This window comes from Calliphora vicina, chromosome 3 (genome assembly GCF_958450345.1).
Source record: "Calliphora vicina chromosome 3, idCalVici1.1, whole genome shotgun sequence".
Lineage (NCBI taxonomy): Eukaryota > Metazoa > Arthropoda > Insecta > Diptera > Calliphoridae > Calliphora > Calliphora vicina.
The window spans coordinates 106,392,355-106,417,714 of record NC_088782.1 but is presented as its reverse complement, the minus strand read 5'-3'; the positions used below and the strand labels follow the sequence as shown (position 1 = coordinate 106,417,714).

At 30.7% G+C, this 25,360-nt stretch overlaps 5 protein-coding genes across 7 annotated transcripts; 3 read left to right on the top strand and 2 right to left on the bottom strand.

The window, feature by feature from the left end:
• Positions 1-2,872: 2,872 nt before the first annotated feature.
• Ssl1 (general transcription factor IIH subunit 2 Ssl1) lies at positions 2,873-4,474 on the bottom strand. Its single transcript, XM_065506506.1, has 4 exons — positions 4,319-4,474; positions 4,052-4,253; positions 3,846-3,985; positions 2,873-3,779 (listed from the first exon to the last, which is right to left on the bottom strand). Exons 1-4 carry the CDS (start codon positions 4,381-4,383, stop codon positions 2,921-2,923), a joined length of 1,266 nt encoding a protein of 421 aa, XP_065362578.1. The 5' UTR covers positions 4,384-4,474; the 3' UTR covers positions 2,873-2,920.
• Positions 4,475-4,629: 155 nt separating this feature from the next.
• Positions 4,630-10,714, top strand: Chro (chromator). 2 transcript variants are annotated; one of them, XM_065506504.1, is made up of 9 exons: positions 4,631-4,957; positions 5,674-5,752; positions 5,818-6,222; positions 6,294-6,537; positions 6,603-6,916; positions 6,981-7,360; positions 8,132-8,266; positions 8,974-10,468; positions 10,559-10,714. In XM_065506504.1, the coding sequence occupies exons 2-9, from the start codon at positions 5,695-5,697 to the stop codon at positions 10,654-10,656; spliced, it is 3,129 nt and encodes a 1,042-aa protein (XP_065362576.1). In that variant the 5' UTR covers positions 4,631-4,957; positions 5,674-5,694; the 3' UTR covers positions 10,657-10,714. The 2 variants fall into 2 exon arrangements, with proteins under 2 accessions (XP_065362577.1, XP_065362576.1); XM_065506505.1 differs by lacking the exon at positions 8,132-8,266 and having other exon boundaries at positions 4,630-4,957.
• Positions 10,715-11,774: 1,060 nt separating this feature from the next.
• LOC135954795 (tRNA (cytosine(72)-C(5))-methyltransferase NSUN6) lies at positions 11,775-14,256 on the bottom strand. The gene is made up of 2 exons (XM_065505029.1): positions 13,649-14,256; positions 11,775-13,038 (listed from the first exon to the last, which is right to left on the bottom strand). Exons 1-2 carry the CDS (start codon positions 13,712-13,714, stop codon positions 11,803-11,805), a joined length of 1,302 nt encoding a protein of 433 aa, XP_065361101.1. The 5' UTR covers positions 13,715-14,256; the 3' UTR covers positions 11,775-11,802.
• A 355-nt stretch (positions 14,257-14,611) lies between these two features.
• Arf79F (ADP-ribosylation factor 1) lies at positions 14,612-21,887 on the top strand. Its single transcript, XM_065505030.1, has 6 exons — positions 14,612-14,716; positions 19,501-19,552; positions 19,629-19,826; positions 19,912-20,021; positions 20,161-20,286; positions 21,271-21,887. The coding sequence occupies exons 3-6, from the start codon at positions 19,679-19,681 to the stop codon at positions 21,433-21,435; spliced, it is 549 nt and encodes a 182-aa protein (XP_065361102.1). The 5' UTR covers positions 14,612-14,716; positions 19,501-19,552; positions 19,629-19,678; the 3' UTR covers positions 21,436-21,887.
• Positions 21,888-24,162: 2,275 nt separating this feature from the next.
• EMC4 (ER membrane protein complex subunit 4) lies at positions 24,163-25,029 on the top strand. Of its 2 annotated transcripts, none has more exons than XM_065503608.1 (3): positions 24,163-24,338; positions 24,431-24,560; positions 24,630-25,029. In XM_065503608.1, exons 1-3 carry the CDS (start codon positions 24,283-24,285, stop codon positions 24,942-24,944), a joined length of 501 nt encoding a protein of 166 aa, XP_065359680.1. In that variant the 5' UTR covers positions 24,163-24,282; the 3' UTR covers positions 24,945-25,029. The 2 variants fall into 2 exon arrangements, with proteins under 2 accessions (XP_065359680.1, XP_065359679.1); XM_065503607.1 differs by having other exon boundaries at positions 24,428-24,560.
• Positions 25,030-25,360: the final 331 nt, after the last annotated feature.

The window sequence follows — 25,360 nt, the reverse complement described above, 5'->3', positions numbered from 1 at the left end:
CCTGGTTTTTTCCTTATATCTCACCCATTTGTGGACCGATTTTCTCGATTTAGCAACCAGAGATATTGATGTATGAATCGTGTATGTAAGTTATTTGGGGGCTTCGGAAAGTTGATTTCAACAGATAGACAGACGGACTTGGCTTAAACGACTCCGCTATCAATAAGGATCCAGAATATATATACTTTATAGGGTCGGAAATGAAAAATGTATATACCCTTCTCACAAGGTGAAGGGTATAATTAAAGTCAGTTCAGTTGCACTGGCTAATTGGCCCACGGTCTGCTCTAGACTTGAAATAAAAAGTACTTTTGTACAAGACAGTCATAAAACCGATATGCGAACAGCCTCCTCATCTAACGTTGAAAAATTGCAAAGAAAGCAGTCAGTACTGTTAAGGACAATAACAGGTACATTCGCAATAGTATTCTCAATATTTCCATAATACGCGAGGAGATCAAACTCTCCAGCTTAAACCACTTGTTAAAACTAATGGATCAACCAAATCCCCTTGCCAGGGAGTTGCTTTTATCTCCCTCTGAAATTTGCCATTCTGTATGTAAAATTTAATTTTTATTAAAAACTAAGAAACTATTCTCATATGTAAACACTTCTTCAAATTTAATGCGCAATAGATTAGTGTAATTAAATATTTTTTATAACAATAAAAGGAAAATTTTGGCAGTCTATTGTTACTACATATTTATATTTTCTGCCTAATGGTATGCTGTGCTTTTTCTATATATTTAACGTCCAAAGCATAGTTGCCAAGATAAATTACTATATCGCATAATTAAATATTACGAAATAAATGATACAATTTATTTGTTTATATTTTTGAGCCTTCCAGGATATCCTAATCCACAATGTCCAACAACACGAAGACGCCAGCATTATGGCGACGGGACGGAACATTGATGACCTATGGGGACTGGTGAATGGTTATTTCGGAGAAATACACATCCTGGACAATGAATTTAAAGCTCTATCTTGGCGTCATAGTCGATTTTGAACCATCTGAACATTTAGTGGATCAACTTTGACAGCCTCTTTCAGTTCATACCTTTGCAGTGGCGCATAAATTCCGAAGTAGAACAAGCACGGTCAATGGTCATTTACGCTGCTCCAGTTGAGTAATGCCTAGTGGAAAATATTTAAAACTGACAAAATGTTGCCTTAAGGTTAGAAATGAAGGTTCTTCACAATGTTATGTTGTCATCTTGATGAGTCGTCTCGGATGAATCGTTCTAGCTTCAACATCACACAGATGAAAACTCACCCAAGACATTACACGAAGTACCATTGAAAACACTGATATATGTTAAGTATCAATTGAGTAGGAATTAGTAGACGGCAGCCTGGAACGACATTCAAAGAGACGCCATCTATAAGGCGTTCGCATAAATATCGTGACACAACTGAGGTGGGGATGGAGCAACAAGCTTAATGTCTACTGGTCCCACATATACCGTGCGGTCCCAAATGTAAGCACAACATGTGGCCTGGGTCCCCATGATACCCTGCACATATTAAACTGACCGTAAATTGTTGGATTAATGGACTAACCCAGGTAAAATAGCACAATTACTTGGCCTTTACTTCGATGCAGAACTTGATTGGTAACAATTTAAAGAAAAATGTTTCCAAACAATTTTCAGTTGAAATTTACGTGATTTTTCATTAAGTAAAATTTTAATTACAATGTAAAATTCAAACGGATTATGATGTCGTAATCAAATTTTAAATTTAGATAAATCGAAAGATATTTTACTCAATTGGTTGATAACTTTTGAAATTGTCTTTATTTAAATCACAACAATTTTCTTTTTTACCCTTCACCTTCGTGAGAAGAGTATATATACAGTTTTGTTTGTCATTCCGTTTGTAATTTCTACATTTTTCATGTCCGACCCTATAAAGAATATATATTCTGGATCCTTATAGATAGCGGAGTAGATTAAGTCATGTCCGTCTGTCTGTCTGAAAATCGAGAAAATCGGTCCACAAATGGCTGAGATATAAGGAAAAAACCAGGACAACCTCGATTTTTCACCTATTTTTTAGCTATATCTGGATTACTAAGCATAGTAAGATGGACCTACAATGCGTCAAAATCGGGAAAAATATTTTTTAACCGAATTTTTTTTTCACCAAAAGTTTTTTTCGCTAAATATTAAAAAAAAATTAAAAATTTAAAAAAAAAATTTTAAATTTTAAAGAAAAAATTTTTAAAATTTCAAAAATTTTATGTAAGCACAAAAACAAAACGTCCGCAGAATTACACAAATTTGTTCATGTTCTTCTGTTTGGAGAAAACGTTTGTTTTTCCGTTTGTAATTTCCGCATTTTTAATTTGCGTCAGTTTTGCGAACAAATGATCCGACAACGTTCTTCGAACAAGAACATAATATCGACAAGAGTTGTCCACCCTAGACAAATTCATGTACGGACAAGAAATTGTTCACTAAATTTTGGTGTATTTAATCCTACATCTTCACAAGCCATCAATTTCTTATTCTATGTTCTATATGTTTTTTATGCAACTTTTTAGGGTAGAAAAAAGCAGTTTTTATATGAAAGCCACGGAAAAATATTTATTAATCTCTTTGGAATTAAAGGGCATATTTGAAAATAGTTTGGGATATGGACGATCAATAATGTTTTGAGATGTTTGAGATATATATCGTAACTGCTGATTAAATATCTTTTTTGATGTTATCAATACCTTGGCGGTCGAGTAATTATTTTAGGTGATATTATAGAGTTTCACAAATGTTTCCATTACAATATTTACAGCAGCATCTACACCAACATTTTATTGAAAAACAAAAACTGCCTGCCTCCCTTTAATACTTTCCATTTTTGTTTATAACTAATGTCTTTATTACCTTTTTTCTTTTTAAAGATGCTGTTTATTTCCTTAAAAACGTTGACCCAAAGATGAACCCACCATCATCATACCTGGCGGTGGGGCTTGAGGTTTCCTAGCATGTACTTGGGCAGCCACTCCGGGTATAGTATTACAACCCACACAAATGTGTAAAGTCTCGTGTATGAAAATATCACAATCAATGCAATAAATTTGCGAACAAGACTCACAGCGATAGACATTTTTATCGGCGGCTTCAGTTAAGGGCTTTTGGCAAGCATAACAAACGGCAGCCTGGCCATTATACACCAATTCGGTGAAATGTTGCACGGGGAAGAGATGATGGTATGAACGGGCCAAATGCGGTGCAGAAACTAAGGTCAAACCACAAGTTTGACACTCGACAGGCAATTCACAATATTTACTAAAACACTGAGGACAATAAAAACCCACCGAGGTAAGTTTGCTAGGCTCTTCGCTATTTTCTATGTGACACATGCACATAGAAAGGGGCGGATCTTTGCCCTCATCTTGCTTGGCATGAGGAAAGCCCATTTTGATGAGAGAATTTTCTTGCATCTGGGCAGCTGGTGGTGGATCAACCTGTGATAAAAGTTGATCACGATAGTGGCTGTCATCTAAAACGGCGCCATAAGTGCCATTCGTTTGTGAAGTTAAATAGCGGCAGACATGGATTTCGGCCGATAACGAAATTACTGAACATCGAATGCCCTCCTGCTTTAGGGTTTCTATGGTTTGGGTAATATCAATGGGGTCGCAGGTGGTTAGAGAACCCATAATGATTAAAATTTCTCGTGAGGCATGTGAGGGTACTACTTTTAAAGTTTTCAAAGCCAAATCCAAGCCATTTTGCAAAGAAGGTTCACCGGTGAGATTTACTTTTTTTAAACTAAAAAAGATGTAAGAAAATGTTTATTGGTTAATTATTTTTTGATGGCATTTAATAATTAGTTACCCCTCCAAGGCTTTAAGATGCAATTTAGCTGTTCCCGTCAAATCGGTAATCTTTTCTGCTCGTTTGCTTTTCAGCACTATTAAACCCATTTGACTTATGGGATTTTGATCGAAAAATTCCTCAATGAATACCTCCAACAGCTTTAATACAATATGAAGAAATGTATTCAATAGGGGAAAGTTTAGAAGCTTATGAATATAAATTACCTTAAGAGTGCATAATAAACGGGTGGGTTTTAAATCCGGCACGGACATGGATTCCGAACAGTCTAATATCAAATACATATGGCGCATCATTCCCAATTTATTTTGCATGGTCTTTTGTTGTTGCCTTTTGCGCTTCGCTTTTTGTATAAGCTCAGCAATGGCACTGTCCAATAGACCATCATCATCTTCCTTGATGGCCTCCCTAAGGATTCCAAACACAAAATTTTAGGTTAGTTTTTGTCTTGCAATTAAACAAATAAAATTTACCATGTTTTTTCATAGCCGGTTTCCCAGCGGTATTCCTTTGGATCTTCCTCCTCACCATGTTCCATTTTAATGCAATTGTAGATGAACTAAGTACAGAAATAAAAGAATATTCAGAATTTACTGGTCTATAATTAAGTGTTTGTAAGTTCTTCTAGTTTATATTATGTATGCACTTTAAACTGATAACACCTTAAACAAAACCTTAAATACAACCCTGTAAAACTGAGGTGAATTTAAAAGAATTTATTGCCTAACTACAACTCGCAAGCTGATTGGCCAAAAAACTGCTTCCATTCTGAGGCGAACGGAAGATTTGTTCATTTGCTTTCGTTGTGTGTAGTTCTTTGCATTTTAGCTCAAGAATTAAAATAAATACAGTGATTTTCTAACAAAATACCACACAATTAAAATGCAATAATTAATAAATTATCAAGCAGCATTAAGACAATATTAATAAGTTGCCAATGAAAGTAATATAAACAAAAGATTCGCCAAAGAAATCGTTTAAAATAAAAACACAAAAAGGAAAGTGCTTGCAAGAGAAGAAAAAAGGCACTACTAGTGACTGAAACGAAAAGAATTTTAACATCTAAAAGAAAGTTTATTTGAATAAAAATACTTTGTTTAAAGTAATTAAAGGTAATTTGTTAGAATAAAACTTATATAAAGCCATAAAATTGTGTGTGTGCTAATAAGATCTGAAATTCTGAAAACTTGTTCCAATAGCAAAAATCCGCTTTAAGCAAATATTTCTTTTAATAAGTGTTAATAGTAATTAGTTGTGTTGCTAGATTTTAATTTACTTATTTTGTAAATCTTGTGCCGTCATGGTGTTGAAAAATCTTTGTTAATCTTGTTTTTTACAATTTTGGCGCCGCTTTTTTAACTAGGAGCTCCCTGTAAGTGGTTTATGCACAATTTTTTGTATTCTCTATACAACATGCTTCATTCTTATTTCTCTACGTTTTGTTTTTTAAATTTATTGTGTTTTCATATATTCTATCATTTTTCTTATCTGCTGCATTTTTATCATGTTCTTAGTTTTTTTTGCATAGAATATGAAGATTAAAAGAAAACGGGAGAAAAAAAGTTTTAAAAACAGTGTTGCATTCATACAAAACTGTACTAAAACTGTGTTGCGATGTTGAGCTTCTTATTGCAATCGGGTATTCACTGAGAATTGTTGACGTTTTACAACGGTTTTTGTTAATGTAACGGGCACAAAGAAGTGTTGAGCTTTTAGCGATATTTGCTTAGAAACAAATAATAACTATTTTTAATCTGAATATAAAAATAATTGCTTTTAAAAAAGAATCGTTAATTTATACAGTTTTCATACTCTTTTCTGATTTTAGTTATACCAATATTTATCAAACATGGTTGGGCGAGAAATAACTCCTACCGAAATCGGCAAACACTCTAAATTAATAAAAAGTAAGTAATAACTGTAATTTTTCTTATACTTATTTATTTACTTATCAATTATAAAATTTTTATAGATGCCCAAGAGGAAATGGCCACCATAGATGTTTTAGTGTGTGGTCGCTGTTTAACAGTTTTCCACTTTGTGGAGGAGTTTAAACAACATAAACTAAAGCCCTGCTACAAGGAAAACAATAATGTACGTGAATGTAATGATACAAAACCCAAAATTTGGGCCTTTTTACTATGGAAGGCTACCCAGTTGAATAATAACAAAGACAACAATGTATCAAGTCCAAATTCGTGGGCTCTATATCAGACATGGGTTAAAATGGAGGAAACTTTAAGAGAGACCTGGATAGTAGCTGGTCGTACCATACAGTCATTTGCTAAAGTATCACAAGGAAATCTACAAGAAATGCCTGTAAAAATAACAAAAACTGTGGTGAATAACTCTGCCGATGGAGCATCTCCAGGCAGAAGTAAGTGTTTTAGAAAGAAATATAATAATAATAAAAAGAAACTAAACTTAAACCATATTTTTTATTTGCAGAACCATTAGCTCAAACTAAACCACAAGTAGCAAATTTAAAACCTCCTAATAAAATTATACCATCCAGTAATAATTCCACAGCCGATTCGGAAAATGAAACATCACCTATGAAATCTCCTTTATCCAGTAATGCCACTCAAAAGATTACCAAAAAGCCCATAACAGCGCCTCAACTACCAACCAGCAAACCTTTAGCAGCTACCACAACACCAGCAGCAGCAAATACACCAGCTAAACCTTTAACGTTAGTAAAGCTTAGTTATTTAATAACTTATACTTTTTAATGTTTTTTTTTTATTAAATTTACAGACGTCGTGCCAAACGCTCCATACCCAACAGCGAGGAAGTGGTTGAAGAAAATGTGGAAAAAATTGTGGCCAAACGTTTTAATCCACGACGACGTATGCATGAATATTTGGTTAAATGGGAAAATCGCAGTTTGGAACAAAATACTTGGGAACCCGCATCTCACTTAGAAAATGTTCCTCATCTTTTGGAAACCTTTGAAAAACAGTTGGCCCGCCAAAAGGAAACTCGTGCTGCTTTGCAGGCCAAACAACAGGCCGCAGCAGCCGCTGCTAATGCACCCAAACCTTTAGAAGTCAATAAGACTTTAGAAACCGGTAAATTAAATAATTATAACCAAAAACTTAACAACAAATATAAATTCGAATTTATCTTATTTAGAAGCCAATAAGCCACAATTGGCATCTCCCTCCGAAAGACCACAACGCTCATCAAAAACCAAGGCTATGGATCAAGTTAAACAGTGGGTGGCCGGTACCAACAGTTCGGCGGCAAATTCCCCCAGTTCCGAGTTAACTCAGCACCAGGAAAATGAAAAAGATTGGCCTATGAACACCAGCACAGGTTCGAATCGTCCAGCGGGCGGCATTAAACGTAAACTAGATGACTCGGATTATAATGATTCAAATGCAAGTGATGTGCCACCCTCCACCACCAATACCATGGAAGATTTTGAAGAAAACCTAATACCGCTTAATACTCTAAAGAAAATGAAATATGGCAATGCTGTATCGGTAGAAGTTAAAACGAAAATCGATAATGTAAGTAGAGTTTTGGAAAAATTATTTAGAATTTAATCTCGAATAATAAGATAATAGAGAGTGAGCTAAAAGTTGGCAGTTACCTTAGGCTCGTTAACTTTTACAAAGTACTAATAAGAGCAAGAGCAAATGTTTTATAAGAATTATCTTAAAATGTACTTAACTTCTTATAACTTTTTCCTTTACGCATACTGACATATATTTAGAACATGGAACTAGGATTATAATAACATTTAATACACTTTATTTCTCTGTTATAATGTGTCCAGCTATTGATTGATTTTTGATTATTTGTGGATATTTTTTATGAACTTTCGCGTTGTTAGAAGGTAAATTACTGATCATGTTCTGATCCCGTGGTCTATGCGTATGTAATGATGCTTGTATATAAATAAAACAAAAAAAAATTCTGTTCATTGTCTCTAGAATTTGACTCACAACCGTTTAGCGCAGGTCTCTGCTCATAAGTTAGCCAATTTTCTTATTTTTAATTGCAAAATTCTAGGAACCATATAATTGAAAGTTGATTTCAACATAGACCCAAATATTGTTCAATCAAAAGTTCAAACGTAATGACAATCTTATAAATTTCCTCTCAAGGCAAAGCATATAAAACTAAATATGTTACATTTGAACTTCGCCTTATATTCAGAACATCAAGCTGAAGGGTATATGCCAATTTTTAGCTCATTGTTTTTTTTTATTCTAAGCTTGAGTCTTTATTTTTAAAGTAATTTAACTGAGCTAGAAACTCCTTATTCTTGTTTACAGAATAAACAAATCAAAGTTAATGGCTCGGCCTCTGGACGCACTGAAGGCCTACCAAATTCAGCTGAGGTAATTATAACACAAGATTCAAATGCGTCTGGTGTTGTAAAGAAACCAGGATTTAACGGCAGTACTATGGTAAGCTATAATAAAAGGCTTAAAAAAAAGAAAACACAAGCAAATACATTTACGCTCTCATCTTAAATATTATATAACCAAAAATTCTGAAAATTAAAACAATTTCAAAATAGAGATTTTTCGATGGAAGTAATTTCAAATCAGAATTTCCTAAAGAATTTCAAAAAATCATAAAAATTATAAAAATTTTATAGAAAAGAAATAAAATATATATATTTTGGATCGTTATAGATGGTCGGAATCGTCAGTCTGTTGACATTATCTTTTCGAATCCCCCAAATAACTTTCATATGTACATGATTGATACATGAATATAGTCCTGGTTCGGTTGCTATCTAAATTCGGGAAAATCGACTCACAAATATCTGAGATATAAGCATTTTTTTGATCTTTGGATCTATATCTGGATTACACATTAACATAGATAATATCGATATCTAATGATAGACATGTCAAATAAATACCTTTCCAACAATGTATGAACGCCATAGAAATTTGGACCGACAATGGGTAAAAATATTTTTTCACCCGAAATTAAATATTTTCCACCAAAAAAAAAATTATTTCCAATCTTTATCTTGAAAGTATTTGCTGAAGAGTAATCACCAATTTTTCACCAAATTCCTTTTTTTCAGAAATTTTGTTTCCCCATTAATTTTTTAACAAACTTTTTCTTTTTTACCAACATGTAATTCTTTTATTTACAGAACCTAAAATCTGAAGCTCAAATACGTGTTTTATCCAAAGGTGAAGCTGCTGTTTCAAATTCGGGTATAGTGCGCGTAGGTTCGGTCACCGAAAGCAGTGATACACTCTCTCCAACCCCAATAACACAGCCAGCTATAGCTGCCGTAGTGGCAGAACCCAAACCACAAATTCAAACAAGAACACAACATGTTCGCACTATTAGTACACCGGCTGGCGGACGTGCAACACCCACTCAGGCCGGTCGACAAGTGGTGCAGCAACAAATCGTACGTACACCCAGTGGTACAACCATTCAACGCAAAACTGTGCCAGTGGGTGCCTCAACACCAGTTCAACGTTCTGGTATGCCATCGCGCACTGTAACCCAAACATCACCGTCATCGGGACGCATGATTATACCGCGTCAGGGTGCCTCCAACGTGGCCAGCAACAACCAACGAGTTGCTCAACAAAGCAAAGCAGTTACACCGGAACAAAAAATCTTGCAGCTATCCAAGTCGGGCGACCTAAAGGTTACCAAGAAGGTTATGACTCGGGATGATGTTGTAGCCCAACGGCAACAACATCAGCAGCAACAACAGCAACGACAGAGGCAACAGTCCCAAGTACATATACAAAAGGTGCAACAGCTAACAGGTCCAGCTCAACGCAGCAGTGCGCCCATAGCTCAAAGAAAACAATCGCAGCAACATGTACAGCAACAAATAGTGCAGCAACAGGAGGAAGAGCCACAACATCAAGCCCAATTGTGTCCAATTACCGGCAATATAATCGGCCAAGAAGATCAGCAGCAACAACAAAGTGGTGGCGTTTTGCAAACACAATTGGTAACAGAACATCATCAGCAGCAACAGCAGCTACACAATTTACTGCATCAAGAGCAGCAGCAGCAACAACAACAACAACAACAGCAGCAGCAGCAACAACAATTACATGATATCGATCCTAACCTGTTGCTCACCCAAGATCAAATGCTTACCAACGAAGATGGCACACCTCTACTGGTAACCGGCGAAGATGGCACCGTCTATCAAGTTGCTGGCAAAAATGCCGAAGGTCAAACAATACTCGTAACACAGGGACCCGATGGTGAACAACAATTCGCTTACGTGGCAGCTGCTGAAGGTGAAAATGAAAATCAAGTACTTACGCTCGACAATGCTGTAGCCGAAGCGGTAGCCCAATTACCAGCCGAACAACAAGCTGAAGCTCTGGCAGCGGCAGCGGGTGACGGCAGTGGTGGTCAGTATTTGGTTAAGACCACACAAGAAGATGGCACCACTCAAGTGGTGACCATGACAGAAGCTGAACTAGCCCAGCACCAGGCATTGGCTGCAGCCCAACAACAGCAGCAGCAGCAACAAATTGCAGTGCAAGCAGCCAATGCTCAGCCCGGAGCCACCAGTCAATTGTGCATACAAACGGGTGATGGATCCGATGGCCAAGAGGCGAATATACCCGCAGAAGTTGTACAGGCCGATTTACCATCGCCGGGTAAGTTGATATAAATTTTAGAAATTACTATGGTGAAAAGAATACTTGTTTTTTAATCGTATAATATATATTTTTTGTAATCTTTTTTAGGTGGTACCCGTCGCGTTGTTCTATTATTGCAAGATGGTACATTTATGATGACAGAGATGCATGATGATGAATTTAAGGCTCTGAATATTGCGGCTTAGGCTATTAATTAATGTGTGTAAACGAATTTTTTCCTCCAATTCACAAAACAAATTAAAAGAAATATATAAAATAAAAACAAAAAACCCTCGCTTTAAATATTCTATACATGGCAGACAATGTAATTTAATTTAATTAATTAATACTTTACGATATAGAAGAAACAAAAACAAATATTTAGTATATAAATATAAATACGTAAACGTTTAATTGATCATTGGTTTACTTTTTAATTAGAGAGACAACAGAAATCAATTTGTAAATTATTCATTTTATTTTTTCGTTTTGTTAAGTTATTTTCTTTTTAGTTTTTAATACTTTAATTTAAAAAATATATATATCTGAAAGAAACACTTACTATCAGTAGTTATTTTCCATTATTATTATCCAATTCAATGGATATATTATCAATAATTAAATAAAATATAATAATAATGTCAAAAATTAATTAAATAAAATAAAATAGAAACAAACAAAAAAAACAATTTGGTTTAACTTTATAATTATTAAATAATAAACGCAGTTTATAAAAGTAAATTAATACAATAAAATACACATAATTTAAGTTCACATTTTTTAAATATTATTTTTTAATGAAAAAAAAAATATTAATTGAAAATTAAAACAAAATATATAAATAGATTTAAACTGAAACAACAACCAATTAAATATCAAATTTGAATTATTATGATTAAAACTTAAAGCTAATAAAAAAGTTTTCAAAAGAAACTCTTGCATACAATTTTTCAATAATTCAACTTAATTTTTTAAAGAAATTCAAATGCAAAAAATTGCTTCTGTAAAAAAATAAAAGTGTAGTTACGTTCGTTTGCATTTAAGGTGACGATATATAGCTCTCTTACTTATTTTCTTCAGGTTGTCGTTTTATTGAATCGTAGAAGAATGGTGACTCCAGTGCAAAATCTGCACCAAACAGTGATTGACTGAACAAATGGCGGTACATTCAAAATTTTTCTGAATTTTGGGACACCCTATAGTAACAGTCGAATTCAAGATTTTGAATTGACGTCAGTGTGTCAGAAATAAATCAACTAAATGGTCAAGAAATTACTTAAAAAATAAGACGTTTTACTTCCTCTTCATTAAAACACCACCATGATTCAATAGTTAAAAATCAATTTTATTTTTTATCCTTTTAAAAATTTAGCTATAAAAAATCCAACCGCATCCATTTTATTATCAGCTGGACCAAAACGCTGTAGCATAGAGCGGTTGGCATCGCTTAAACCATCACAGGGCCAGGAAGGTCCACCATATACTGGTGTGGCGGGTTGTAAAATCAAATCGGGAAACTTTTCTAAAGCCCACACAACCATTTCCTCATTTTCGGCCATATTTACAGTGCAAGTACTATAAACCAAAGTTCCACCCGATTTCAGCAATGGCACTGCATTAGAAAATAGTTTCTTTTGAACTTTGGTATAAGATTCCAGCATTTTTGGTGTCATATTACTAGACAACATTGGTCTATTACCTAAAGCACTGCAAGGAGCATCTAATAAAATACGATCAAACGTCTGCGATTTAAATGGAGGTTTTAAATCCACACTATTACATGACAAATCTGCAGCGTAGGATTTTGTGGAATCAAAGGCATAAGCTTTGATAGACTGCAGTTGGTTTCTTTCAATTTTATCTTTAACAAGTTTAATTTTGGTTTCAGTTTTATCTAATGCTATTATAGTACCGTGATCTTTTATCAATTCTGCTAAGTGGGTGGTTTTGTTGCCAGGTGCTGAACACATATCAAGTATGATCTCACCTTTTTGTGGATCCAACACCCTACCACATACAATAGAAGGTAGATTCTGTAGTAGTACTTGAGCATTACTTAAATCACCTATAGAGGGAACTCCTGATATGGTATTTATCATTTCAACAGCTATGCCATGCATAGGACCTTCGGATCTGTATATTTGATAGCGTTGCATTAAAACTTTACCTTGACCCAAATATATCTTCTCATTGGATTCAAAACGTATATTTAAACCTTTTTTACATTTTTGCGATAAATCAGCATATACATTCACCAGATCACCCTCCTTAGTACCAGACTCCATGGCTAAGACTCCGATTGCATAAATATGTGCCCCTCTTAATACAGCCGCACCACAGCAAGTGTCCACAATGATTTCTTTTTGTTGTTCATTGGGCTTGGGTGAGATTTCTGTAGGACCTATACATAATAGTTCGGGTAAATCAGGCAGAGTATGGATTTTTGGAGGCAGTTTATAACGTTGTTTTAAAATTGTTTCAACTTCATTTTTAAATGATTCTGTTGAATATGTTAGGATATTTACGCGATAGGTGGTATTGATAGGAGTACGACAAAGCCATACCAACAGATCTTCTAATAAACTGAACTGAAAGAATTAGAAATAATAGCACTTTGATAATTACGTTTTCATAGTAATAGAATATAATTTAAATCAATAAAAGCAAAGCCGATCGATATCGTTTTTGCTTCTGCAGATTTTGTTTGATTTGTTAATTCCTATTAAGTTTAAGTGAAATCGAATAAAATTTTATTTGAATATATGTATGTATAAAATTGTTTAATGTATATTTATTCAGTTAATAATTTAACTAATAAGTTATTTTGGTCCAAAGGGACTTTTTATATTACCATGAATTTTAAAGATAAAAAGATTTAATAATTCTGTTTTCCTGATTATAATATGATAAATTTTTTATTGAATCTAACGGTTTTTGTTACGTTTACGATTTCGTTAATAGTCTCTATGAAATACAACACTGTTTTGTTATTTTTCATTGTTTCTTTTGCTTTAACATTTATTTTATTTTCTATTGTACTGACATTTTTCTTGTCATATCGTGGTGTGTTGAATTGTTTTGCGGAAAGAAAACATTACACTTTCCACGTCCAAAGAAAACTCAAGCAAAAATTAAATAAAAACTTGTTTTTATAACAAGAAGTTTGCAAAAACTTTTAAAAACGAACAAAATACTTACATTCCCTTTGCAAAGTTGTGATTCAACAAGTGGATAACGCAAAAAAGGTGATTTTGGATAAAACATATTTTTTTATGGTGTATGAGTGTGTGTAACCTGTATAACAGAAAAGAATAGAAGCAAAAAGATTTTTTTCCAAAAGACGCCATATTTATTTGTTTCCTTCTAAATTCACCTCTTCGCACAACAACAAACCGGTGTGTTATAAAAAAATCTGGTAGCTCTAAATAATGTGTATATAGTTGTTGCGTTTTTGCATTTACTGTTGAAACACGACGTGGCAGCTTTTTCTTTTGATATTCATATAAGTGTTATGTAGTCATCTCTTTTTCTCCATTAGTTTCTGCAAGGAATATACATTTTATATATGTGTGTGCATTGTTCTTTTGTCATTATCGGTTTGCTAATTTTTTGTCGTTGTACAAGTTAAATCTTTGCTCTCCCGTTTTTTAATTAATTTCCAGCAGTTTCTCGTAATTATTCTGCACAAATTTGTGTACATTTTATTTAATTAATTGGTGCGTATGAAAGATTATTGTTTTTATCATTTGTTTAGTTTAGAAAGTGTTAAATTTTAAAAAAAACATGGCAAATTTTTATGTGAATATTTGTATAGCATTGACGGCATGTGGTGAATTTTTTCTTCATTATTTGCTTTTTCGTTTTAGCAGAGTTCACTATTGTGTTCTCTTTTCTTTGGTGAAAAGCGAAATTTTTGCAATTCAGTGTTGTATAAAAAATTAAATGATGCCATATTGTTTATAATCCAATTGAAAGTTTTTATTTGTAAATTTAGCAGGTGCAATTTATTTAATTTAGATTTTATTTCGTTTAGTTTTTGATTAGTTGGTTATTTATTGCGTAGTTGTAGTGTATTAAATAAAAAAAAATTACTAGGTTTATATTATTTATTCTTAGATTTAATGTGGCATCTCTGTTTATTGATGCATTCGGTTTTTCTTTCTATTCGTTGTCGTCACTTATTCTCACCATTGTTTCCTGATAGCAGAAAGAAAAAGTTAATATTGGAGAAAAAGTTGTGAAAATAAAATTATTTAAAGAAAAGAAGTAATAACTTAATTGAAATAAAAACTAAGTAAACATAATTTTTTTAACATTTATTTAAGTAAAACCAGTGTGTGTACGTATAAGCAAACATAATTTTGTGGAGGCGTTTATTGAATTAAAGATTTTTTTTGCCATTTTCTATGTGATTTGTTGTTATAACAAACATTTTTAATTTATTTCTGATGGTGATTTTACTATAAAAAAAACAAGTGAAAATATCTTTTAGTTAAAGTTTATTGACTGGGCTTTTTGTACACGAAATAATCCTTAAAAAAGAGTGAAAAATTACGTCGCCGTCATCATAATTGTGGTGAATTATAAATTTTCTTTAGTAACATTGTTGTTGTTGGTGTATTGTCATAAAATTTTTTTTAAATCTCCGTTTTACTAATTTTTTCACCACACTATTAAGTAAAGTTTCTTTTTCGTATTCGTGTGACGTAGGGTGGTGCTGTTGGCAAAAAAAGTGAAAAAAAAAAATTTAAATTAATAGAAAATTATTTTTTTTAGTTTTAAGTTCTAGTACTATTAGTACAAGCGGTAATGTGCACATACAACTTTATAAAATAGTTAATTAATTGCCTTAAAAGTGTTAAGAATATTTCAATTAAATTAAGGTGGCGGCGTTGTCTATGTTGAGTTTCTTTTTAGTAAAAGCTACGCAAGCAACAAAGTTTTGACAAAAAACAGTGGTTTTAAAGATAATATTGTAAAAAAAAAGTTATTCATTAAAAATGACTTAATTATTTCAGCAAAAAGTAATATTTTAAGTATTAATCATTATAATTTATTTCCAACACCACACTGCTGACTCACTTTAACACATTTCACTACTAGTATTCTTTCAAATAACCCCCTTTTGAATACTTCCCTCTCCCTTCATCCTTCTCCTCAATATACTCATTCGTATCGTATTGTGCAAATGTTATTTTCTTATTATATTCAACGTCATTGTCTTTTGATATTTATCTTGTTAAATCTGTTTATATTATTTCCGTTTTTTATTTATTTTTTCCCTTTTTTATCATATACATTTCATTATTTTTTCCTTTTGAAAAAAGTTTAAATTATTTTTTTTTTGTTTTTGCTTTTCTCTTTAAGAGCAAAATAAAATCAATAATCTTATCAAACATTAATTAATCTGTCAGTCTTCAATATAGCTTTAAAGTTCATAGTCTACATTTATTTTTTGAATGTAAGTACTTTTACATTCAGTGTTTAGGCGCCACTTTTTAATTTCATATTTCAAAAATATCGTATGTATTGTTTGCAAGGAAAAGTCATATTGGACTAAAAGTTATTAGGAAGTTTGCTTTATTTAAACATATGGATAAATATAGATAACTATTTGTCATTTTAAAACCTTAATTCTCTCTATACATTGTGTTTTAATATATAAATAATATAAATTAACCCACTTATTTTTAAAAAACAAAAATTTATCAAATTAAGTAAAGTTATAATACCATACATTTCTGCCAACAGTAAAATTTGATTAATTTTTAAAACTTTTGATATATTAATAATCCTATTCCACTTTCCGTTGTGTGATTTGATAAACTTTTAAAAGTTCCATTGGAATCATTAACTATAAACTGGAAAGTATTTCAAAATTATGGCAAAGCTAAACTTAATTTCTTAATTATTTCGGGAACAATTCATTGATTCTATTATAAAGGACTGAAAATCTATAATTTCTTATGTATCATATAAAAATGAATGGCAAATTTAACAAAATTAACTCGCACATAAACATTTTTTAGCGGTAACGGTATTTAGAGTTAACGGTAGCCAACCTTGAATAAATTCTTATTTTCACAAAAATGTTTTAGGATCTAAATTCGTTAGGCAAAAGATGCAAATAACATATTTTTCTTGGCCACCCTTTAAAATCATCAATTCAGCTTATTCATTAAACACTGTGAACATTTGCAAGACAATTAAAAGTTTATTATTATCATTTTCCTCTTTTTTTTTCATTGTTCAACTAAAAACGTAGAATTATTGGAGCATAGTAACAGAAACCATAAATGCAATTGCTTTAAAAGCTACTTCTGTCAATTATTTTCTTTGAAATCGAAAACAAACAAAAAAAAACTTGCAACTGTCTAGCCTTGCTCTTGAATAGTTATAAGCAAGAGTAATAAATTAAAAAAATAAAACATTTTGCAATTTTATTTAAAATCAAGCATTTTAAGAAATACCAACTTGGTGGTATCATATTTCTTTTCATCTATGAAAACTTTAGTTTTTATGTTTGGCAAACGTTTTTGAAATATGTTTCCGGGAGATGTGAAAAATGATACATCAGGCATCGGGCACGATCGTAATTCTTTTGATACCATTTCATGATGAAAAGTATCGTTGTACTCCCGTGCCAATTTGATACTCTAAAACTATTTATAAAAAGCCTATAAGGCCAATAAATATATATTAGAAAAGAAAATCCCTAAATACAATTCAATATAATTATTAATAATAATAATACAATATTAAATTAAATGTAAATAACTTCTAAATTAATAATACAAAATGTTTTTTTTTTAATTTGTTTATTGTAGTTTTTTCTATAGAAAAATTTTCGATATAAAATTGTTTGTATTTCTAAATTCAATTTTAGTACTCTAAGGATGAACAAATTTGATATCAAATTCGGTATAAAAATATTATTTTGATACAGCACTTAATTTTCAACAATTTAAATTTCCGTCCCTTGTTTACATTTTGGAACTGCTTGTCACGGGCAGAAAGTCTACTGAGTCTCTAAACTTACTTATCCTATGTATTCTTTGAATTATTGCAAATAAATCAACTTTAGTGTGAATAATTATTATTTCATATAATAAGAATAGTATTTCCGTTTGAAGCAATTCCTTAAGGCTTTAAGAAAATACACATATGGGCTGATATGACTTGTTTTTATTTGTATATCCATCATTATAATTTTCAAATTTGTAGTAAGAGGTTACATTTGGGTGGGTGGTTGTAAAATTTAGCATTTGTGCTATATAAATATGTATGTACTTAATTATATAAGTAAACAGACAAGCGTACATAGATTTATTATTGCTACTGTCTATGTATAACAAAACATTTTAAAATCAAAAAATTATAACGCACAAGTTATTTTGTAAGTACATAAAAGAAGCATAAACATTCATATTTTTTTTTTATACATTTGCACTTGTACAATTAATATTTTTTGTAGCAAAAAGCTTTATTAAACCAACCAGAAGTACATATATTGCTGACCATTGACTGGCTAAATAAATACACTTAATTTAAGTTTAACAACCAGCGTACCAGAATAAACACTGACATATGGTTAATTGAAATAATAAAGTAATGACTATATATACTTCTACCATAAAGAACACATCAACAAGACATTAATAGGGTAGATAAACTAAAAAAAAAAAGATTTCAATATGTTATTTTTAACTAACATTTTGGGAAATGTATCTTGCCCTAAACCAATTTACTTTTGATTTCTTGGATTTATTAAGAGGTTTTGTTTTAATAAATTCTTTTGTTGAACTTCTAATACAGTGTTTTACACAATAGTTTTTAGAAAGTTTTGGAATGCTATCATAAATTTATAAAAATGTTTGTTGTTGCTTAATTGTCTATGATTCATGAGCTCAAACAAACAAAAATCTGTGCTATTTAGTTAAAGCTAAATCTTATCACCATACATACTATATATTTTGTTATTATGATTTTTTTTTATCGTTTACAACGTAGTAATGAATTTCCCCTCCCTTTTACACATGCTTAGTATACACCACATTTATTCATACATACTTTGTATTTTGTATGACACAATTTATGCTTTTTTTTGTCTTCAATTTTTATTCGACTCCTCTGCTCTTTTTTTCTGGCTTTCTTTGCAAACAAAATTTTTTATATTTAACATCATTTTGTGTGGTGTTTCAGATGTTGTAAATGAAAAATAATCTTCAAATATTTGTGGCCTATTTAAATGGAAAAAAATGTGATATGCATACATATAGAAATATTATATTTTAGGGAATTTTTTGAAAAAATTTATTATTGAATGGGAGAGAGATTCTTTACCCCTATTATCTCAATGTCTAGTTATTTTTAAGCGTAACGTTAGACATACCAAACATTTTCATTCGCAAATTATTTTAACAGCCAGAGTACCATTACAAAAAACGATGAACAGACATTTAGAAATTGGGGCATTAAAAACATTTACATAGAGTATACACAGAGAGAAATCTTAAAAAAAGTCAAATTACACATACACATAATTTTTGTTTTGTTCGTTATCAGAATACTATTTAAATTACAGTTTTTTTTTCAACCTCCAGAGTACTAAAATTTAAAATGTTGTTTATTTTCAAATTGGCGTAGTTTTTTTGGTCTATAAAAATTCTGTTACACAGAAAATACTGTAATGCAGAATATTTTCTATAGGAAATACTGTTATACAGAAGATACATCCGATTATTAATAAAAAAATACATTTTATACAATACATTTATGTGGCGGGAGTACTACGGCACTTTTGAATATGATATAGTATCGAAAAATTACGATCGTATCAACTCTTTCATCCTTGATAGTGTTTTTGTTAATATTTTCTCACCACTTAGGTTTTAGAAAACATGTTCAGGATTTAACACAATCATGTTGGATACATTCAGATACCAATCAAATTGGAATATTCTTTAATATTAAATTTATTCCAATTAAATAAACTTTAAATATTTTTTAAATTTATTTTAATTTATAATTTTTTGTTCTTTTCATTCCAGATAAAATAAAATCGGGTAGAGCTCAAATTACCGAATAATTATATACTCCCTGGTAATTTGATTAACAAACAGGCTTTTGAATAATAATTCCAATAAAAGTTTTAACTTTTTTATATATAATAAATAAGAAAACACTACATTACACTCGACAACAAAAACTACAACAGCAGACGTAAATATGGGGAATGTCTTTGCAAATTTATTCAAAGGACTCTTTGGCAAAAAGGAAATGAGAATATTGATGGTCGGTTTAGATGCTGCTGGTAAAACTACAATTTTGTACAAACTTAAATTAGGCGAAATTGTAACAACGATACCTACCATTGGTGAGTGAACTGAACATTATTTGCTAAGAGTAAATAAAAAATAACTAAATGAAATGCATTCTTTTTGTTTGTTTGTTTATTTAAGGTTTCAACGTCGAGACTGTAGAATACAAGAATATTAGCTTTACAGTGTGGGATGTGGGCGGTCAAGACAAAATTCGTCCATTGTGGAGGCATTACTTCCAAAATACACAAGTAAGTAATAAAATAAATGGTTTATTTAGAAAATTATGACAATAATTTTGTTGGAAATGTTAAAACATTTTGAAAAAGTTTTCTCTATTTAATTACTATTACTTAATTTAATTGATTTGTCTTTTATTTTAAATTTTAGGGTCTCATTTTCGTCGTTGACAGCAATGACAGAGAACGTATTGGTGAAGCGAGAGAAGAACTGATGCGTATGTTGGCTGAAGATGAGCTCAGAGATGCTGTTTTACTTATATTCGCTAACAAACAGGTATGTTGAAGATATGTTTGCATATTATTTATCATGACATATAAACAAATTTTCTGAAAAATACTGAATATGCCCCAAATTTACTTTTTTACTTTAATTTCTTTTTTTATCTCTTGAATTATGTATGTTAAAATATTTGTTTGTACATATTTTTTCGATTTGATCGCTTTGGCAATGTGATAAGGTTTTTTTTTATAGATAAGCAAAGCAAACTTCATACATACTATGTGTGACTTTCTATTAATTTCTCTATAGTAACATGCTACTTATTAATTTGTTTATTGACAACAAAAAAACAATAGAATAATAGTATGCTATTATAATAAACGCTAATAAAAATGAAACAAAAATATGTTTTAAATAGTGTTTTACAACAAAAGACAACATAAAGTTCAACTTAATATGTTTTAATATAGTCATCCAACTGGTTGTCTCTTAATATTTTATAAAAAAAAATAACTGTCGGTTGTTTGAGGTTTACAGTTTTTTAAATAGAATAATGAGAACCATTTAAGTTTAATATATAATATATATGTAATATATATAAATTAATTGCTTTACAAAATAGCTTTTTCTGTGTAAAAAGTTTTTTTCTTATAAAAAGTATAAACAATTTACACTATATCAACAAAAAACCTTTTTTGGGTATTGAAAAAATATGTGTGCACTACTTTCACAAAAAGTTTTTTTTTAATCTTTGTAACAACTAAAAATAAATAATTTAAAACCTAAGATTTTTTAATGTCTTTTTAAAAGCTTTTTTCATATGAAAAGCCTAAAAAATAAAAAAAGCTTTAGTATAAAAACATTTACACCAAAAGCTTTTTTCATTTAAAAAGTTTTTTTAATTTAATTATTTTTTTTTTATATTTATTATTCTCCTGTTTTATAAACAAAGTCATGTTCCCCCCAACACAAATTACCATTTATTGTCAATAACTTATTAATAATGTTTCTTCTACATTTTGTAATATCTAATTTTAGGATCTGCCAAATGCAATGAATGCAGCCGAAATCACTGATAAACTCGGTCTTCACTCACTAAGAAACCGCAATTGGTATATTCAGGCGACGTGTGCAACCAGCGGCGATGGTCTCTATGAGGGTCTTGATTGGTTGTCCAATCAACTTAAGAATGCTAATCGCTAAATAAACAAAATCGTCGTCGTCGTATATTTTCTTTAACTTAGAATCCGCAGCAGTAAAATAAATTTAAACAAAATATAAAAAACAAATAAAGAAAAAATCAACCACAAAAATCAACAACAACAACAAATAATAATAATTCAAATATAACATACAAAACATAAGAAATAATTTTGATTTAAAATATAATAAAAAGAAAACCCAGAAAACAAAATAAAGTTAATAAACAAAAAAAAATATAAATAAAAACCAAACCAACCATCAAAAACAAGAAGAAAAAAACACATTTCTATCAAATTAAATTAGTAGAGACAACTTTTTAACAACAACCCGAAAATTCTCTCAAGACAGTTGTAAAAAAAGTTAGCTTAAACAACAACAAAAACTCTTTCTATTTTTAGGCTAAAACAACAACATCCACAAGAAAAGAAGACAAATGAAAAAATACAGAAAAACCGTCATCTTTTTAATACAAAAAAATAATGTTTACAACAAAATAATAAAAAAAATTAAAAGAATTGTATGTTAAAACAATATAAATTAAAGAAAAATCCATATAACTATAAAGAATACGGAATTAAAAAACCAACCCACACTTTTCTAAGTATAATTTTATGCTCTATATTTAATTTTTTTTTTAATTTAAATATACATACATATATTTTTAAATAATGTAATATTTTTTTTCTTAAAAAAATATTTAATTATGTTTTGTCTTTTATTTTTTTCTTTTTTTGATTTAACCTTCTTCATTAGTGTTGTTTGTGCTCCATTCTTTGTTTTTCTATTCACATTTATTGTTTGTCAATGTCAATGTTTATGTATTGGTTTTTTTCTTTAAACAATTCGCAAATTGTATCAAACAATAATTTTTATTTGCTACAAACAAAAAGAAAAAAACAAGTAATAATAAAATAACATCAAACAACATTCTACAACCAACCAACTACTACAACACATACTTTATATTTAAATATAATTAAAAATAAAAAAAGAAAAATTAAATTTAAATAAAAAAAACTGTGTAATAAAAAAAAAAATTATTTTGTTTGTCGTACTCAGTTAAACTCGTGAAATTGGTTATTTGCTAGAGAAGGGGAATTTAATTTTGTCCCCCTGTTCTGCAAATCGAGTTGTTTTCACCCTTCAGCAAAGTATATTTTTGTATAAAGAATGAAAGAAATGTTTTATAGAAAAAAAAATTTGGGTTAAATATATTTTCCGATTTTGACCCATTGTCCGTCCTAATGGCTTTATATATGTACGTCGTTGGAAAGGTCTTTGCAATGTCTATAATTAGATTTCCGTATTGTCTATGTTAATCACCCTTATCGTGGTTGGCGTAAACATTTTACGCCTACGACTGTTTCGTACTAGATTAAAGATAAAATGCAAACTGCTTAATCTAGTACGAAACTGTCGTAGGTGTATGACGTTTACGCCAACCACGATAAGGGTGAATAACTCAGTAATCCAGATATAGATATAAAAAATGGAGGTTTTTTGCTTATATCAGCCATTTTTGGCCGAATTTATATAGTGGATATATTGCAGTATCAATCATATACATATGTATACAGACGACAATTTATGTTCTGCAAATCGCATGATTTTGTACATTGAAACAGTGGATTATTGCGTAACTCAATCCGAAAACGAAAATGTGTGCTAAATATGTTGTAATTCCGGAGTAACCCCCCAGGTTTGGATTCGAGTTATTACAGAACAACATCGTTACCAGGTTTCGATTTAAAGTGAATTTGTTTTAAAACGAAAACGTTACTCATATTCAGTTTATAGAACTGGGAGGGCTTTTTTTGAAACCACTCGATTTACACAACAGGGTCGAATAAACCTTTCAACTTTTTTCGATTTTTGAAAAATCGAGTTTTTCAATTTATTTAAATAGGACTTTTTGTACGAATAATTGTTTTATAGCACCCTAATACTAACCCGATATTTGAGATTATGGCATTCGAAAACGAGCAAGAAATTTAGTATATACATTTTATCATTATTTCGATATCGAAATTGTTTGTAAATAAATCGTTTTTAGGACTACAAATAAGTTTATGTGTTTGGTTTTTAAAAAAATATATTTTGATGATGCTGACGCGTCGTGTCGAAATGCAGTCGATTATTCACTTCATAGAAGTATATCCATCGTATATACTACTTTATGGAGTCGCAAATATATATCCACGCAAATATATATACATATATATTTACTACTTTATGGAGTCGCAAATGAAAATTGTGGAAATTACAAACGTAATGACAAACTTGTAGTTGTTGTAGCAGCAGTGATTGCTGTGTTGACAGCCCTTGGCCGAGTGAACTCGGGTCATTCCGGTGCGTAGAACCGGCTGTCGTGGGAATGACAAACTTGTAGTAGTATATAATTATATACTGGTATATACTTCTATGAAGTGAATAATCGACTGCGTTTCGACACGACGCTGATGATGCTGAAAATATATTTTTTTAAAAACCAAACTCATAAACTTATTTGTAGTCCTAATCATGATTTCATTTTATTGCCAAATCAAATCATAACAAAAATCAAAATAAGAACTATTATTGAAACGCCCTAAAAATAAATTTATAACGGTAATTTGTTATTCATAATACAGCGGCTGAAACGAAAACAACCGCAGTATTGTTGTATCCATTACTGAACATACCCCTGACTGACAGTTTATTTACTCTTGTCATCTGGTGACATTATCGTGGTGAATTTATCTCTATGTTTTTTCACTTGCAGTGCGTGTATTTTTACAAGTAAATTTGATACAAATTAATATTAATTAGTAAATTATTAGTAAATAATATTGAAAAGAAATACCAAAAATGTCAGCTAAACAAGCCTCCAAGAAAAGCAAATGGTCTTTGGACTTTAATACCAAGTAAGTTAAAGTAAAGCTCAACGATCCATAATCAAAAACTGTGAACTCAATATTTATATTCATATATTTTTTAATTTATTTTATTAAAGCAGCAAATCAAATGATTTACCCGCACCTCCAGGTTATAATGCTAATGCTCTGGTCAATCAAACCGAAATTGTAAGAGATCAACGTTTGGTTATTAAGAAATCTTGGGATTTGGCTTTAGGCCCTCTAAAACAGGTTAGTTTTTAACTTAGTGGAAATATATAAATGTATAAATTCGATTAATGTTTTTCTTTTCAATTTAAGATACCAATGAATTTATTTATAATGTACATGTCCGGCAATACAATTTCCATTTTTCCCATTATGATGATTGGCATGATGTTAATACGACCCATTAAGGCCATGTTCTCTACTCAAGTCACCTCCAAAATGGCCGAGGGTGCTCAAGGTACCGGTCAGAGGCTAGTATATTTCTTAGGTAATTTAGCTAATGTAGCTGTGGCTCTCTATAAGTGCAATAGTATGGGACTGTTGCCAACGCATGCATCCGATTGGCTGGCATTTGTGGAACCACAAACGCGTATTGAATATTATGGTGGTGGTGTATCATTTATTTAAACAAAATAATTATTTAGCATTTTAATTTAAAAAAACAAGGAACTATATAATGTTTAATAAAATATATAAATATATATTTATAAAATTTGCACTTTATTAGGAGGGGTTGTAAAATAAATGTTAAAGCAATTTACAACTGAAAATATTTTGGAAAGTATTTAATAAAAGGCTGCTGCGTTTGTTTTATAAAACTTTCGCAATAACAGATAGCTTCTACTTTATGAGGGTTGTTCAAGATGAGACGTAATAAAAAAGAACATCAATTCCAAAATTGCATCGCCAATTTATTACTTAAAAATATTTTAAAATCTCAAGTAAAAGTTATATTTAATAGGTTTTTTAATACTAAATGGAATTTTATCTATATAATTCGAATTCATTTAAAATAGAGGTATTCACTTCACCATTTTTAACAC